The sequence below is a fragment of the Brachionichthys hirsutus genome, chromosome 16 (assembly GCF_040956055.1).
Source record: "Brachionichthys hirsutus isolate HB-005 chromosome 16, CSIRO-AGI_Bhir_v1, whole genome shotgun sequence".
In the NCBI taxonomy this organism is placed as follows: Eukaryota; Metazoa; Chordata; class Actinopteri; order Lophiiformes; family Brachionichthyidae; genus Brachionichthys; species Brachionichthys hirsutus.
This window is the reverse complement of record NC_090912.1, coordinates 6,168,780-6,184,003: the sequence shown is the minus strand read 5'-3', so window position 1 is coordinate 6,184,003 and position 15,224 is coordinate 6,168,780. Positions and strand designations below refer to the sequence as shown.

The following is a 15,224-nucleotide window of genomic DNA, read 5'->3' as shown; positions in this document are numbered from 1 at the left end:
GGTTTTTTTTAAAGTCCCTCCCACATCGTCATCTGACAGTTACGCAGCATCCTGCTGCGATGGAAGACGTAGACATGGAGAGTCCACACATCAGGACAAACATATTCTTGATTGTCCGGTAGGGGGGGGCGACTTGTCAGCGAGTTCTAAGGTAAAAAGATTACACACAGTACTGAAAGATTTACTCTCCACATGCTTGTATGAAGGGAAATCAACTCCAAGGAGGAGTCAGCGCTTCAATATAAAGAGTCCAGAGATAAACAGTGATTGAGGCTGTGGGGGGGGGGGATTCTGATTGTACATACCTGAGGTCTGCATTGGCCCTGGAAAAACTACCCAGCAGAATAATCATCAATAAAACGCTCAGTGCAAATATGGCCCCAAGAAATAACATGATAGGGTGCACGCTCTTCTGTCCGTTGTTCCAGCCGGACAGCTCGCATCCAAAGACCTCCACGTCTCACTCAATCAAAACAAACAAACCAAGGATCGGATTTGTGTACAAGCTAATACATCAGTGATCTAAATGGCTGCTGTGGTAAGAAAAATACTACCAAGTACAATATTATCCACAAAAAAAAAAATACATACGCAGCATGCAAGCAAAGAAAAAAAATCAATCATTCTGGCTTGTCAAAGTGAAAGGAATCCGCTCAGGCTCTCGGATCTACATAATAAATCATGACTGACGTGTAGTGAAGGCACCGACAACAGATCCTCGACCAGGAGACGTGCCTCCAACACAAACGCCATGGTAATATCTTGATCTGTTGTATAGAACATGATGGCAACAATTACATGTACAATATTAAGGAAAGAGAACTAAACAAAAAGACCGTATAGATTATATGCGTGCGCGTGTCTGTGCCTGTGTGTGATTTCGTGCAAGGTGTTTGGGCCCTCTAGCCGAAGGTGGCGCCACAGTTGGGACACCTTCTCTGACGCAGGGCGAAGCAGAAGATGACCCCCAAGGGAAAGAAGAAGATGGCACACAGGATTCCCAGGCAGGTGAAGTCATCCTCCAAAACACCAACTCTGCAACACACACACACGCACACACACACACAGAGAGAGAGTACTTAATGTACTTAGATCCAAGACATCTTGATCTCTTTCAAGTATAAACAATATATTGATTAATTTATGCTCGAGTCTTAAAACCTTTTTTTTTCACTCATCTTTCTAGATTCATAGAAGAATCTGCAGAAGACGACAGAATGAGGTCAGAGAGATTAAAAAGCCGTCAATAGTCACCGTCTGTGGTCTCGTGACTGCAACGTTCAACCGAGATGAAGCGGAAGATAAAAAGCTACTAAATGCCAGCGGTGTCACAATGACGCGGCTTGTTTGTTTATAGTAAACGGAAATAATTCATCATCTACTCAGGAAATATTAGATTCTGCTCCAGTTGCCGTTTTTGTAAACCGTTTTCCTGCGCCGACTTTGACCCGTTTGTGGCCTGATCAGCCCCGTCACATGTTAGAGGCTCAGATCATCTGACGCTGACTCAGCACAGACGTAAAACCGTCATTACCACAGAATGACATCCGCTTCACATCAGATGACACTGAAGGCCTGACGACACACACGTGATCTGGTTTCAGACGTGGAACAGTCCTTTTGATGCACGTTAGACGTGATGTTATCTACATAGTACGGGTGTGTGTGTGTGTGTGTGTGTGTGTGTATCCTCACCTGCAGGCGGGACAGCCTCCCACCACCACCACAGAGGGTTGGACGATGGTGTAAGTGCCAGGGTAGGGCTGCTGAGACACAGCAGGGTTCATCTGGGCTGATGGGTACGCTGTGATTGACAGAGGGAGACACACATATATATATATATTTATATTTATATAATAGACATCATTTTCAATAATTCCACTGGATTTTTTTACATTTATGTAATTCAGAGGGTCTAAGCGTGGCTGCAACCAATCAGAGGCTGATCTGGGCGTTAGGGAGGATTAAACGGTTTGTTTTTCCTCTTCAGCCAGTGACACAATGAACTTTGATACCGCCAGCTCTGCTTCTGATAAGGATGCCTCCCTATGAGAGAGGTGGGCACGCCGCGTGATCCCAAACCTGGCAAATGCAATTCCTGAGAGTTGCACATCTGAGAATGTGAAGTTTATAAATTTAAAAGACTTTTAATGTTTAAAATCTTCAGCGCATGAGAGACGGTTACATAACATTTTAAATACTGGACAGTTCTGGCATTACGTGCCAGAAATCCTCCTCCGAGAGAACTCCCACTCACAGATTGAGGTTACGATAGTAACTGTGAAAATGGAAAAATTGCAGATTATAAAGTGGCTGAGTTACGATGCAGGTCACCGCTTTAGTAGATGGTTGTTGTGTCAGAAAGCGTGATGGAAAAATATCAAAACAGTTTCTGAGTGATGTTCCGGAAACAAAAAGTGACAGCCAGAAATCATTACTACAGTATAACTTCTTTGAGGCAAAGGGTTTGGGGATTTAATAACTTTAGAATGAGAAATATTGCAAATACCAACACAGAATAATACTGATAGTATTATTTACTACATGAAACAATGATAACTATTATTAAAAAACAAGAAAAAGCATTTGAGCATGCAGGAAGTTACATTTCCACTTCCTTTTTTTTGACATTTCCATTTTTGTGGATGACGTAGCGCCGAGAACTTCACCATTAACCCCCCACGAAGCGCCGAATGATGGCGGGATGTAAACCAATCACCGCACTTTAAAAAACACAAGCCCCGACAAACAATTACGTCTCCTAATCCACGAAAACCTGAGCTGCGACACACGATAAACGAAAGTAATCTTTTTAGAACGAGTTTGGTTAAATGTAAACCGATGGGCCGATACGAAGCGACTTTTATTATTTAAAAAAGGAGGCAGAGGAGGAGCAGGAGGAGGGGGAGAGCTCCCCTCCGGTCTGGCCCCCTGGTGAACATGTCCGACACGAACCGGGGCTACTTGCCTTGGCCGTACGGCGGCGGCGGCGGCGGCGGCGGGGCGGGCTGCGCAATGGTCCCATAGCTGCTCTGCTGCGGGCCGTAGTTATACGCCGCGGGGGCTGCGTTGTAGGCGGGGGGTCTGTCCTGGAGAAGAGGCTTGTTGTCCACCATCGCGTCCTCGGCTTGTCCTGAACTAAAGCTGAAGTCCCTACTTTATCCGATGCTGCGCCAGACAGAGGTCGGAGGCGCCGGTTTGACGCGCAGAGGCGGCAGAAACAACGGAAGCAAAGAAAAGACGCTGCGCCAAAAGGAAACTTCGTCCCTCTCCATGCGCCAACTTTTGTCCCGTTTGGCGCAACAGTCCCAAATGTTCACCGAACGACCGCGTTAAAGGGCAGGAATGGTTTGAGTCCCTCTGGTTAACTGGACTCCATTTCCCTCGTTGCTGTTGGTCCTCTGGTACCGACGCGACTCCGATGGAACCCGAACGGCTTTCGCTTCCAGTCTGGGTTCTGTCACAAGAGAGGAATCATGTGACGCGCTGTTGTTGTCGCGCCTCTGCGCATGCGAAGGCTTCTTAAAGCGACGGTTCACGACAGTTCACGGCTGTGTGCGGCTGCTGGTGCGCTCTTCGCGCAGCGAAAATCTCCGCTGCGCACAAAAACAAAATCCAACCTGAATTAAAAATAAAAGAAACACGTAAAAATTCATCCTGTGTTACTTTTCAACGTGAGCCAGTGAGTGAAAGGTGACTAACGATGAGAGTCACGTGCGTTTTTACGCAGCTAATCGACGCGCGTCCTCATGCGCCACCGTCATCTCGACTCTCTCCGGATCAATCCCCCCCCCCCCACCTTTTGGTCCGCCTACGTTGTACATATTATGTGTCTTTTTAATGTATTGTTATTTTGCACCTGTGGAGTAATTTATTTTTATTTGTATTGTTAAATGTCGATGATTTATGTACTAAGGGTTAGGGCTTTTTTGAAATGCTCCTCTTAGACAGGATGTTTCACTGTACTTGTACTGTAATTACATACTACTGTTTGACTGTAATTGTACTCTAATACATACTACTGTTTGACTGTACTTGTACCCTAACATTCTATCTCATAAATATATTCATCATATATTCCCTCCCTGACACACACAGGATTTATTTCGCTGGGTTCTGCCCTTTTAAGATAATAACACACAGCAAAATAAGGAAGAAAGCTCCGTGTGTTTATAAAAAATAAAGACACTGGAAAAAGAATGAATACTCCATTAAGTTATTTCTCTTTTTCAATCTTGTGGTTTCTCAATTATTTCTTGGTTGCCACATCAGGAGCCTCCTTCATCTGGCGCTATATTCATTTACACACACACACACATGCACTGCAGTGTGCGTGTAAATAAATAAAAGAGGCTTCTTTGTTTTGCTAAGTTTACTTTCAGATCCAGAAAGTGTAAAAGGCAGCCATACACACATGTTCAGTGCAGAATGTGTTATTTGTGGACCAGGCCAGTGTTGTCTTTGTAGTTTTCCATCAGCTCTGATCAGGCCAGGCATCACATATAAATATTACTGACAAATTACCTTTTGTTAATGTCGGCTAGAAGCAAAATTTGTTCTCGCACCTCCAGTGCAGTGTTAGTGGGACAACCGAGGGTAGTTTGTGTAGCACTTCGTAGATGAATGTGCCCTATATGCAACAGTCTATCAGGGAAACTGTTGTGAAATAGCAAGAAAAAGAAAATAGCATATTCCATACTGATTTTTTAAAGAAAAAAAAGGTAAGAAATATGTATAGTTTAAAAATGAATTGAGTCACTTTTGTTCTTTTATAATGGAACTCAATGTATATAATTCTGTTTTGTGTTTGAGTTCTGTATAAGCAGTTTTAAAATGTAAAATAATATAAAAATGATGAAATAGTAAGAAAGCGAGATATATATATATATATATATATATTCCACTATTATGGAATTACATAATTCTATTTAACGCCATAATTCCATCCATTTTCCTCCGCTGTTCTGCTTAAATAGCAGATAAACTACTGATAATAAAAAGACGTGACGTTTGACTGCCTGGCTGGGTTTAATGTCACCATTCCAGTAGCCTAAAACCAAGACGAGAGATTCAATAATTCATTTGGCTCAGAATAAATTATTGACGGAGGCGTGTCAATCACTCTAGAAAAAAAAAAAAAAAACACACCACAGGTTCCTTCGTTCGACCAATGGGCGATCGAAGCCCTGCGCTCCCGCAGTTCCAACCAATAGCAGCACTCCTTCCATTTCCTGGCGTGCGCTCGGGACTTGGGCATTCCTGTGGTCCATAATGTGAATTAAATATCTTTCCTCTACCCGCAATGTCATCGACCGGTGTCCCGGTTCCTCTGCGGACACGCTGCCCGTGACCGAGCATCATATGTGAGTAGTGTCCGCGGCTCCCTCGGGGCTCCGCGGCTGCTGCTGCGCCCTCGACATGTAAACAGATTACTGCAGACTTCGCGGCATCCATATCAGCTGTCCGCGCGTTACGCCGTGGGTTCGGTTGTGTTTAAACGTGGATTTGTATTTTATGTTTCACTGCGTGGGCCGCGGACACGGGCCGGTATCTTCACGGTGTCATGATGGACACGTCTGTTGATATTCTCTTGGGTCAGGTAGGCTGATCGTTTGACCCTGGATTTACTGGAGGCACCTGTTGTGTGCGTGCGCGCGTGCGTCAATTCCGCCGCAGGCTATAATCGACATGGAGTTTATTGAAGTAAATTACACGAAATGTCATCCGAACAGAATTTACTCCCGGTGAGTCTTACGTTACTTCTGCGTGTGTCAAACGTGGGGATCAAGTCGGTTGGTTCTTATTAAATGACTCGGAATTCGTTGAAAATGAACAGAATAAAGGTTCCGTTTGAAGCAAAGCGACAGTCAATACCGTGACGGATTAGTATTAGCCGATAAAGCAAGCGTCAAACTACTCAGCAGGAATAAAACTGGACTTCCGGTCAGGGATTTCAAATTAAGACTCGTTTCCGGTCCGGTGATAGAAACACTACAGAAGCTAAAACATTTCAAGCTTGACTGTTTCCACACATTTTATTTGCAGAATTCTGAAAGTAAACTGACATTTTCTGTATAAACTACAAGGTTTATTACATTTTCAAGCTTTTCTATTATAGTCAAATTAAATGTAAACGTCTCTGATCATTGTGTTGGGATCATGTTGAAGGTGGAGCAGGTGAGCGCTGCCGCCTCACAGCAAGAGGGAACCCCCATCGTGACGCGGATATTTTTATGTGTGTAGTTTGGTGAACTGCTGACCGTCTGAGTGTGAGTTTCTGTCCCTGCCAGTGCTGCGTGCAAATATAATATTTATTCCTGGCATACTGCCTCAAGATGTCAATAAAACTGAACTCACAGCGGCATAAATTACATACCAGAAAAACAAATCGAGAGAAGTCTTGCTGTCTCCGATCAGGTGCCATCATGCCCATCACTCTGCTGTGGGCTGTGGACGTGTACGGGAGGGTGTACAGCCTTTCCACAGCTGGCCAGCGGTGGGAGCGAGCTGACGACATGCTTCTGGAGCTGAAGCGTGTAACTGCAGGGAAGGGGCGCTGCTGGGGCATCGGCTGTGACCACCATGCTTACCTCAACATGATGCCCAGTGAGAACCCCATCCGCTACCGGGAGGAGACTTACGAAAACCAGGTCAGCCCACGCCGTGATGTTGGTTCCCTCACTCCAGGCACGCAGCATGTCATCAGTGCTGATTGGCTGTTGCTGTATGTGTGGTCAGAGGTGGAACCCAGTGGACAGCTTCACCGACACGCTGCTGCCCACTGACCGCTGGCCGTGGAGCGACGTGGCTGGGGTTAATCCCCAACCGCTGCACAGCTTCGAGCTGCCCTCTCGTAGCTGGGAGTGGGAGGGGGACTGGTATGTGGATCAGAGCTGCGGAGGAGAGCCCAGCCAGACTGGGGTACGAAACGACACACAAAACGCACACAGCCATTCGTTTTCTTTTCTTTTCAATAGTGGCGGATGCAACATAAAATGTCTCAAACTCTTCAGGGCTGGGAGTACGCAGTCGATTTCCCGGCAAATTTCTCCCCAGACAAGAAGTGGAACTCGTGTGTCCGTCGCAGACGGTGGATCCGCTACAGGAGATATATAGCACAAGGCACCTGGGCAAAGGTGCAGACTCTCTGTTAATGCCATACTGCTGGTAGATTTCTGTCAGTCAATCACATTCAGGGCAGAACAGTTGACTGTTGAGACTAAAGATTCTGATGGACGCCTCCTGCTTCCCTGCAGATCCCTCTGGACAATCCCAGGAAGCCCCCGCTGCCGCTGTGTGACATAAGCTGTGGTGGCTGGGAGATGAGCGACCAGTCTGGAAGATACCCCTACCTGTGGGGCGTGTCCCAGCAAGGGCAGGTTAGTACGCTGCAAGGACAGACATGCTGGAAATTCAGATTGCTGTCAGACACTGCAGTAGCAAGCTGCTCTCTCTCTCTCTCTGCGGCTGCAGTTCACGTATTTGGCCACCAGTGGGCAGTAGAACCTCATAATTTCCTCTTGAGCCACTATATCCAGTTTGTCTACTCTAAATACTTAAAGTATTTTTTTAAAGAACACATTCAATTATCTTATTTATGATTTATACAAATATAATATATTGTTTTACAGATGTGTCACTTTAAGATAGAGACCGTGCTACCTTTACCTTGCAGGTGTGGTTCAGGGAGGGCGTCCACCCTCGGGTCCCAGAGGGCTCCAGCTGGGAGGAAGTCGATGCGCCCAAGGAGGTGGCTCAGTTATCGGCCGGTCCTGGGGACCTGCTGTGGGCTGTGCTCTGGGATGGGAGCCTGCTGGTCCGTACTGGCCTCAGCCTGGACAGCCCAACTGGTTGGCATTCACATTTACCCATTTTAAATACTTATATTTTATCTCTCATCTTATGCACTCGTATTTCGATATGACCTGTGCCTCCGTTTTCCGTGTCACTTTCATCTGTTGGCAGGCACGTCGTGGGCTGAGGTGGAATCTCCAGGAAAGGAGGCCGAAGCGTCTCACGTGGCCGTTGGAGCCAGCGTGGTCTGGGTGGTCACCAAGGACTATAAGGTGAATCAAGTCTCCTCGCGTTCAAAAAAAAATAAAACCGTAAAAAAATCTCTAATTATTGCTGTTTTAACTTGTGTGTTTCCAGGTGTGGTTCAGGCGTGGCGTTAACTCCCACAACCCCTGCGGTTCTGGTTGGATCAGCATCGGAGGGGAGATGATCACTGTGGATGTAGGGCTCAATGACCAGGTCTGTTGGCAGCGTCGTCGTTACCCCCCTTCGTAAGGCCCCCAGACCCGATCATGCACTGCTGCACACGTTTGTGCAGCTGCGCAAATATTCTCAGCTGATGTTAATTCTTTCCTTTACAGTCACACACACACAAAAAAACACCATGTCAGCGTGTACAAGATGAGATTTAGCCAATGAAATGGTGTTATCAACAATATAATGAAACGTTTGCACCCCAGGCCAGCGACTGTAGCGTGTCCGGCTGCAGCCTTCCCCTCACCCACTTCCCCTTCAACTTTGGATCCGGTTTCAAGACGAGCAACAACAGGCCTGGGCTCGGGGGCAGAACGTTTTTCACTCTGTATCTCACTGCTGAGGACTTTTGCTAGCACTGCAAACCCCACTTCTCACACCTCCTCACCCCCCCCCCCCCCCCCCCCCCCTCTGTCTCTCGCCCTGCCCCCCCCCCCCCCCAGCACCTCTGCCAGCTTTTCTACCGCCGTTCTCCAGTCCTGCTCTGTAACACGAGCGCAGTCGGCCGTTCCAGCCAATGTCCCAGCAACAGCACGAGCACCTCGGGCCCAGCCTTATATATCCAGACTATATCCCCAACTGGCGTGGCGTATGGGGGACTCCCTAATTAGAAGCCGGTCAAGCCGTCGTCGTCGTCGTCACATCCCGTATTTCATATTTCAGGCCTGTGATTATGGATATGGCCCGTGTGAGGTGGCAGGCGCCGGCGTTACTGTATATGGCCTTTATAAAGCAGCGGCCGCCTGTGTCCTACTAAGGTCTCCGAAAGGTCTCTGGAGAGTGAATCAAATGTTATTTAATTTCACATTCATTACAATTAAATTGTCCAATCAAATTGAGATGGCATCGTTTTGTTCCAGCTTCAGCTACTTTGACTTTCAGGTGTGGGCAGTCGGCGAGGACCGCGGCCTATATTTCAGGATCGGCGTGACCTCGTCGGAACCAAGCGGGAATGGTTGGATCCCAGTTTCCGCCCGATGGGGCAGGAGTAGAGAGATCGTTCCGCCCAGGTCTGTTTCCGTAATGGGGCTGAGCCTTCTTGAAGTGAAACTGACTTGTCTGACTACGTTTTCCTTCTTTGTGCGTCGTGTGATAGGAACGAGCACGAGGCCGGCGGCGAGCTGAACAAGGTCTCTCAAGGCGCAGTCCTGAGATGCTCCGACTCGGACTCAGAGGGTCCTGCTGATCCTCCGCACGGCACTCGTGACGCCCCGGTCCTGGAGGCGGCAGCGCCCTCTGTGGTCCCTTTGGGAGGAACAGACACGCCGCCATCGCTACTGAAAACAGAGGCGCCCCCCTCAGCCTCGCAGCAGGATGCTCCCAAACCGTTCATCCCTGCCAGCGACAGCTTCATCAACAGTCTGATCTCAGACCGCGACAAAACCGCCACACCCCAGCACTCCATTTCAGAAGAGGGCGAGGATCCGTCCCCGGCTCCCGTACTGCCGACCCCTGAGGCCGTGGGACACGGCGTTCCTTGGATGAACGTGGATCTGGAGGGAGCGGAGGTGGCGAGGAGCGCGCAGGCGGCCGACGGCGGCGCCTGCGCCACCTATGCCCTTGGCACTCTGGAGACCCCTCAGGGTGTTGGCGAAGAGGACGGGCCAGTGTGGTCCTGGATCTCCGGCGGCGGCTGCGATGTGGACGCGAGCTCACAGATCAGCTGGCTCAGTCCCACAGGTGCCGTGTTTTCAGATTCACGCCATTAACGGTTACGCATCATCACCAATGGTGGAAGACACACGGAGGGTTATGTTTAAACCTGTGTGTTTGTGTACATGTAGAAACACACTTCAGGGTGTCATCTGCGTGTTTTGTGTTGTCTCTGTCAGGTCCTCTCACCAGCTCGCTGTCGCTGACTCCGGTCCAGTCTGCAGCCTGGAGCGAGCAGCAGCAGCAGCAGCGGCGGCGCCGAGACGAGATCAGCAAGAAACCGCTGGAGAGGAGCAACGTGAGCGCAGATTCCTTCCAGGTCTCCTCCTCTTAGCAGTGACTGATTAAACCAGGTCCTCTGTCTCGGTTCTCCGTCTCGGCGTGGCTGCAGTCGGTGTGGGTGCGTAAAGGTCCGCTGCGCTGGTGGAGAGACTGGAAGCCTCAGCGCTGGGTGGACGTGGCCGTGGCTCTGGAGCAGTCCACCGAGGCCGGCGGCGCCAAGGACAGCATTTTCTTTGTCTACTACATGCAGTATGACGAGAAGAAGGTCAGTGGGAGCGCTTCCGTTTTCATGAACCGGCCTACGAATAAAATGACCTCATGTTTTGTTGTGTTCTTTTTTACTCTTTTCAGTACCTTCATGTGTTCATCCATGAGGTGACAGCTTTGGTGCCGGTGCTCAGGGACGGCCTCTACGCCTTTGCTTTGTACACGGCACAAAGGACCAGACAGAGGTGGCCTCTGGTGCTGGCAGCACAAAGCCAGAAGGACATGAATGACTGGGTAACGTGCAGAAACACAGGAGCGTCGTAATGTTTTAAGAAACCGCACGCAGAGTGTATTTTTTTTCTTCTGATTTCCCCCGCTGTCTCGCGGTCTGTCCTCGTGTCTTCAGTTGTCTCTGTTGTCTGACTGTTGCTGCGAGTGTCGAGGGATCGCTGGCCTCCCATCCAGACAGGCCATTTGGTCCACAACCTCAAAGGGGGACATCATGGTCCATGAGCCGTCCTTCGCCCTGGAGGTGACGGCTCACACCCCGCCCTGTGACCTCATGTGAGACTGACACCAAATCGTAGCCGCCTGCTTTTATTCTGTTTCACTTCCTGCTTCTTGTCAGCTAACATGTCGCTAACACACTAGCGTGTGCTGCGGTTGAATGCGCAGCTCTGTGCTAACGACACTAACGATGCTAACGGTGTGGTGCTGCAGGTTCTGGCGGCAGGTCCCGGGCCACCTGCGGGGTGTAGAGTCTAACAGTCTCGGGCTGGTGTGGGGCATCGGGTGGGATGGCACCGCCTGGGCCTACAGTGGTCGCTATGGGCGACAGCTGACCTCTGGTAAACTTGACCCCTGTGTTCCCACGTCTCGTTTCTAGGAATCGGCGCTTCTCATGCTTTTCTTCTTGCTGCCAGCTGCTCGTCTAGCTGCTTTGCGTGGATTATGAGTCTGTTCAGGCCGAGGAGACGTGCACGCACACAGTGCATGCAGAAGTATTTATTTGCGCCTGTTTGGTTTAGCAGCAGGAGATGCGGTTGAGTTGCACCAGCAGACTGACGTCAGGAGTGTTCATTTGTATGAGAATCAAAGATGGAACCCGATGACCGGATACACAGACAAGTAGGAATGTCTCCTCTTTAACATTTTGACGATTATCCAGACATTTCTGCTTTTCCCGGTGTGAAGGCCGTTCTCAGGACTGTTTGTGTGTTGTTGTTGTTGCTTTTTGTGTTACCTGCAGAGGACTTCCGACCGACCGGCCTATGTGGAGCGATGAAAGTGGACTGAAGGAGTGCACCAAAGGCAACACGCACCCGCCCTCCCCCCAGTGGTCATGGGTGAGGAGGATTGAGTCAGAACGGCTCTTCCATACACACTTCAGTTGTTTCATTGCTTGCTGATTCTCCAGAACCAAACTGTTCCAGGTGTCCGAGTGGACGGTGGACGACAACGTCACTGGAGGGACGGACAAAGAAGGCTGGCAGTACGCTGCAGACTTCCCTGTGTGCGTTACTCTGTTACTATGACGATTACTCTGTTCAGAGTAAGGAATCAGAAAGGGAGGGGTTCCATTTTTCTCACTTATCTCTCCTACAGGACATTTCACGGCCACAAAACCATAAAAGATTTTGTTCGGCGCAGGAGATGGACAAGGTAATCTCTCTCTCTCTCTCTCACTCACACACACAGATGGTTTGGTTTCTTCAGTATTAATGTAATCACTCATACTTTCATACAGGAAGTGTAAGATCACACTGAGAGGCCCGTGGAAGCAGGTCCCGCCCATCGCTCTGAGTGACATCTCTCTGATGCCATGCCTGACCCAGAGCAGGATGGATCAGATCCCCGTCTGGGCCCTCAGCGACAAAGGAGATGTTCTGTGTCGTCTCGGAGTCAGCTCCCAAAACCCTGCGGTGAGAAACGTGGTGGGAAATTCATCCCTCCTCTGCAACAATGGAAGGAAACCCTCTAATTCCGGTGTGTCTGGTGTCGCAGGGCGGCTCCTGGCTGCATGTCGGCACAGACCAGCCCTTCAAGTCCATCTCCATCGGTGGAGCCAGCCAGGTTTGGGCCATCGCCAAGGACGGAGCCGTGTTCTACAGGGGATCCGTATCCCTGCAAAACCCTGCAGGTCAGTCGAAGAGAAGTGTTGACGTTAAAATTAGAGTCTGGAATGTGTCAGCACAAATTCACATTAAAGACGGGCTAAGGTTTTATTGTTTGGGTAGAGGCACCAAATGTAGACAAACGTCCAGCGCTCCTCTCCATCCGCAGGAGAATGCTGGTACCACATCCCCTCCCCCGCCCGGCAGACTCTCAGGCAGCTGTCTGTGGGGCGGACCTCCGTCTTTGCTGTCGATGAAAACGGTGAGTGACAGAGCATGATAGACCCCCCCCCACACACACACACACACACACACACACTGGAGTTAATTGGTTAAAATCCAACCTACCCTCTATGTCTCTCTGTCTTAAAGGTAACTTGTGGTACAGACAGGGACTCACCCCCAGCTACCCCCAGGGTTCCGCCTGGGAGCTCATCTCCAACAACGTCACCAAGGTCTCTGTCGGGCCGCTGGACCAGGTCAGCGACTCACCCGTCCTCACCCGTCCTCACCCGTCCTCACCCGTCACACGTTTGACCAGGGATAGTGATGGTGTCATTGTTCGCTCCAGGTATGGATCATAGCAGATGGAGTTCCAGGCTTCACTGCCGAGACTCCGGGAGCTGTGTGCCACAGGGCGGGGGTGGGGCCCATGCAACCGAAGGGCCTGTCCTGGGACTACGGCATAGGGGTGAGTCCCTCTAATCTGTAAACATTTGAGGGAGTCATTTTGTAGTCATTTTTTTGTGTTGCATGAAAATATCAACCCCTATTATGTTTCTCACCTTTTATTATTAGCAGAATTTAATTAGTAAGAAAGACAAAGTGGCAGATAAAACCAGTATTTAATGCAGTTTAAGTTTTAAATAATTGTAAAATAGATTTTCTTAGATGAAGCCAATCAGAAAAACCCGATCTGTGCATTGATTAAATCCTCTGATTGGCTTTATTTATCAAGAAGCGGCTGTAGAAATAGTCTCCAGCCTAATAGCCTAATAGTCTGCTCCTCCTATGTGGAGTAACCGTCAGCTTGACCCGGACCCCGATATCGCAGAGATCATTAAACCCGCAGGGCAGGACTTTTAAATCAACCTGAATAAACAGCGGTTTGATTTTTATTAAGTTCGTCAGTTGCATGTGTTTCTCTTCCAGGGAGGATGGGAGCACGTCAGTGTGAGGGGGAACTCGGTAGAGGCCCCACGTGCCCCTCGTGCCCCTCATCCTCCTCAGGTTGGTCCTCCCCGAAGCCCGCTCCTCGCACCTCCGCCGGCACAAGTGAACGGGAATGCTGTGGGTGTGTAAGCGGCTGTCCTTGCTCCGCCCCTTGCTCCGCCCTCACCCCGTTGGTGCCTGGATTGTACCTTTTGTCTCCTCGGACCTTCATCCCTTCATGGAAAGGGAATGCACAACCGTACCACAGAATCGATTCTGCTTGGATTGGACTCCTGATCGATGAATGAATGTTCCTTCGTGAGAATCATTTCCCAAATGGAAATCACAAAAAAGGGAAGCACACGAGCATTTAAGTAGAACGGCCTCCCGTCTTGTGAGAATGTAAATCTAGAAGTGGGTGCATGTCTTTGCTCTTTGACTACTGGGTGTCCTGCGATCTAGCAATAGCTTTTATTCTTATATTCAATTTCCTGTAAGAACCCAAGAGGGTGGGACTTTGATAAAGGGCTTAAGGATTGGGTACCACAAACAATCTCACTTCTAGCCTGCTGTGGTTTCTAGAATCTCGTTGTTTTGTTGTCGTACATGCATGTATTATTTATTCATTTATTTATTATGCATTTGTTGAATTAATTCTCTGTGTTGTTTTGTTTATTTTACCCATTAGGCCCTTTTAAAGAAAATACTTAAAATGACAAATGTCTGCAGAGAGAACTACGGAATATATCAGCTCACGATCTGCCTGCATCAAGGGAAGGAAGGTTTACCTGCGAGTCTAACGTCCGCGCTAACCGCTACGACCACGATATGGCATCGACTGTTGAAACTGCTTTGCACGATGGCCTCAACATTTATCTTCCAAGGGCATTGAAATGTGAAATCAAAGTCTCACAATTAGAAGTTAATTTGCATTTATTTTCATATTAAACAGTGCAATTATGAACATTTCATTCAATTGCACTATGGATGATAAATATCAAGTAAAAATATGTTTAAAATCTACAAGTTGAAAGGACAGAATGATTTCGCGTCTGCTTTCGGGTCGTAATTTAAACCCGCTTCAGCCGGCGACTGCGATCTGCTCCTCTGATCACCTTAGCTTTAAATTACAAAATGAAACTTCCTTCCTAGAACTCATTTACAGCTCTTCCAATTTACAGACAGAAAAACAACAACATTTATACATACATCAGTTACAGTTCAACATTAAGTTACATTGTTCAAATGTGCAAGGTGAAGCAAATATACTGGAGTCAAATCATTTCCTTAAATAAATTCAAGTTTAACTGAAGCATCGTCTGCGGTACTGAGCAGCGCTTTGTGTGGCGCGAGTGACATGGACATCATCTACAGGTGAAGAGGAGCTGCTAGGTGATGAAGAACCACACAGCAAACGTGTCACCGGCAGTGTCCGTGGATATGTTTACAGATATATATGAAAATCTTAAGACAACAAAAAGACAACACAAGTTGATAAAAGCAGCATTTCGTTTTTTTGATCTGTGTGAAGCTTTGACTCCCTGCACA

General features: G+C 48.4%; 2 protein-coding genes across 3 annotated transcripts; one reads left to right on the top strand and one right to left on the bottom strand.

The window, feature by feature from the left end:
* Positions 1 to 890: 890 nt before the first annotated feature.
* bri3 (brain protein I3) lies at positions 891 to 3,453 on the bottom strand. Of its 2 annotated transcripts, none has more exons than XM_068749476.1 (3): positions 2,969 to 3,453; positions 1,696 to 1,804; positions 891 to 1,035 (listed from the first exon to the last, which is right to left on the bottom strand). In XM_068749476.1, the coding sequence occupies exons 1-3, from the start codon at positions 3,114 to 3,116 to the stop codon at positions 903 to 905; spliced, it is 390 nt and encodes a 129-aa protein (XP_068605577.1). In that variant the 5' UTR covers positions 3,117 to 3,453; the 3' UTR covers positions 891 to 902. The 2 variants fall into 2 exon arrangements, with proteins under 2 accessions (XP_068605577.1, XP_068605578.1); XM_068749477.1 differs by having other exon boundaries at positions 1,696 to 1,833; positions 2,986 to 3,453.
* A 2,972-nt stretch (positions 3,454 to 6,425) lies between these two features.
* tecpr1b (tectonin beta-propeller repeat containing 1b) lies at positions 6,426 to 13,826 on the top strand. Its single transcript, XM_068749915.1, has 24 exons — positions 6,426 to 6,650; positions 6,739 to 6,921; positions 7,014 to 7,136; positions 7,257 to 7,379; positions 7,676 to 7,850; positions 7,966 to 8,066; positions 8,152 to 8,253; positions 9,151 to 9,278; positions 9,365 to 9,948; positions 10,101 to 10,219; positions 10,313 to 10,468; positions 10,555 to 10,704; positions 10,817 to 10,974; positions 11,131 to 11,258; positions 11,442 to 11,538; positions 11,660 to 11,756; positions 11,844 to 11,923; positions 12,016 to 12,072; positions 12,158 to 12,332; positions 12,415 to 12,550; positions 12,694 to 12,786; positions 12,897 to 13,003; positions 13,096 to 13,215; positions 13,677 to 13,826. Exons 1-24 carry the CDS (start codon positions 6,426 to 6,428, stop codon positions 13,824 to 13,826), a joined length of 3,567 nt encoding a protein of 1,188 aa, XP_068606016.1.
* Positions 13,827 to 15,224: the final 1,398 nt, after the last annotated feature.

What these genes read in the sequence shown, in the direction of transcription:
- bri3 (XM_068749477.1), bottom strand. Translation starts at nt 3,116, where the DNA reads ATGGTGGACAACAAGCCTCTTCTCCAGGACAGACCCCCCGCCTACAAC. An exon ending in GCCCCGCCGCCGCCGCCGCC is followed by an intron (nt 1,834 to 2,985) that starts GCCGCCGTACGG and finishes AAATATATATAT; the next exon opens with ATATGTGTGTCTCCCTCTGT. An exon ending in GGAGGCTGTCCCGCCTGCAG is followed by an intron (nt 1,036 to 1,695) that starts GTGAGGATACAC and finishes TGTGTGTTGCAG; the next exon opens with AGTTGGTGTTTTGGAGGATG.
- tecpr1b (XM_068749915.1), top strand. Translation starts at nt 6,426, where the DNA reads ATGCCCATCACTCTGCTGTGGGCTGTGGACGTGTACGGGAGGGTGTAC. An exon ending in GAGAGCCCAGCCAGACTGGG is followed by an intron (nt 6,922 to 7,013) that starts GTACGAAACGAC and finishes CAAACTCTTCAG; the next exon opens with GGCTGGGAGTACGCAGTCGA. An exon ending in CCTGGGACTACGGCATAGGG is followed by an intron (nt 13,216 to 13,676) that starts GTGAGTCCCTCT and finishes TTTCTCTTCCAG; the next exon opens with GGAGGATGGGAGCACGTCAG.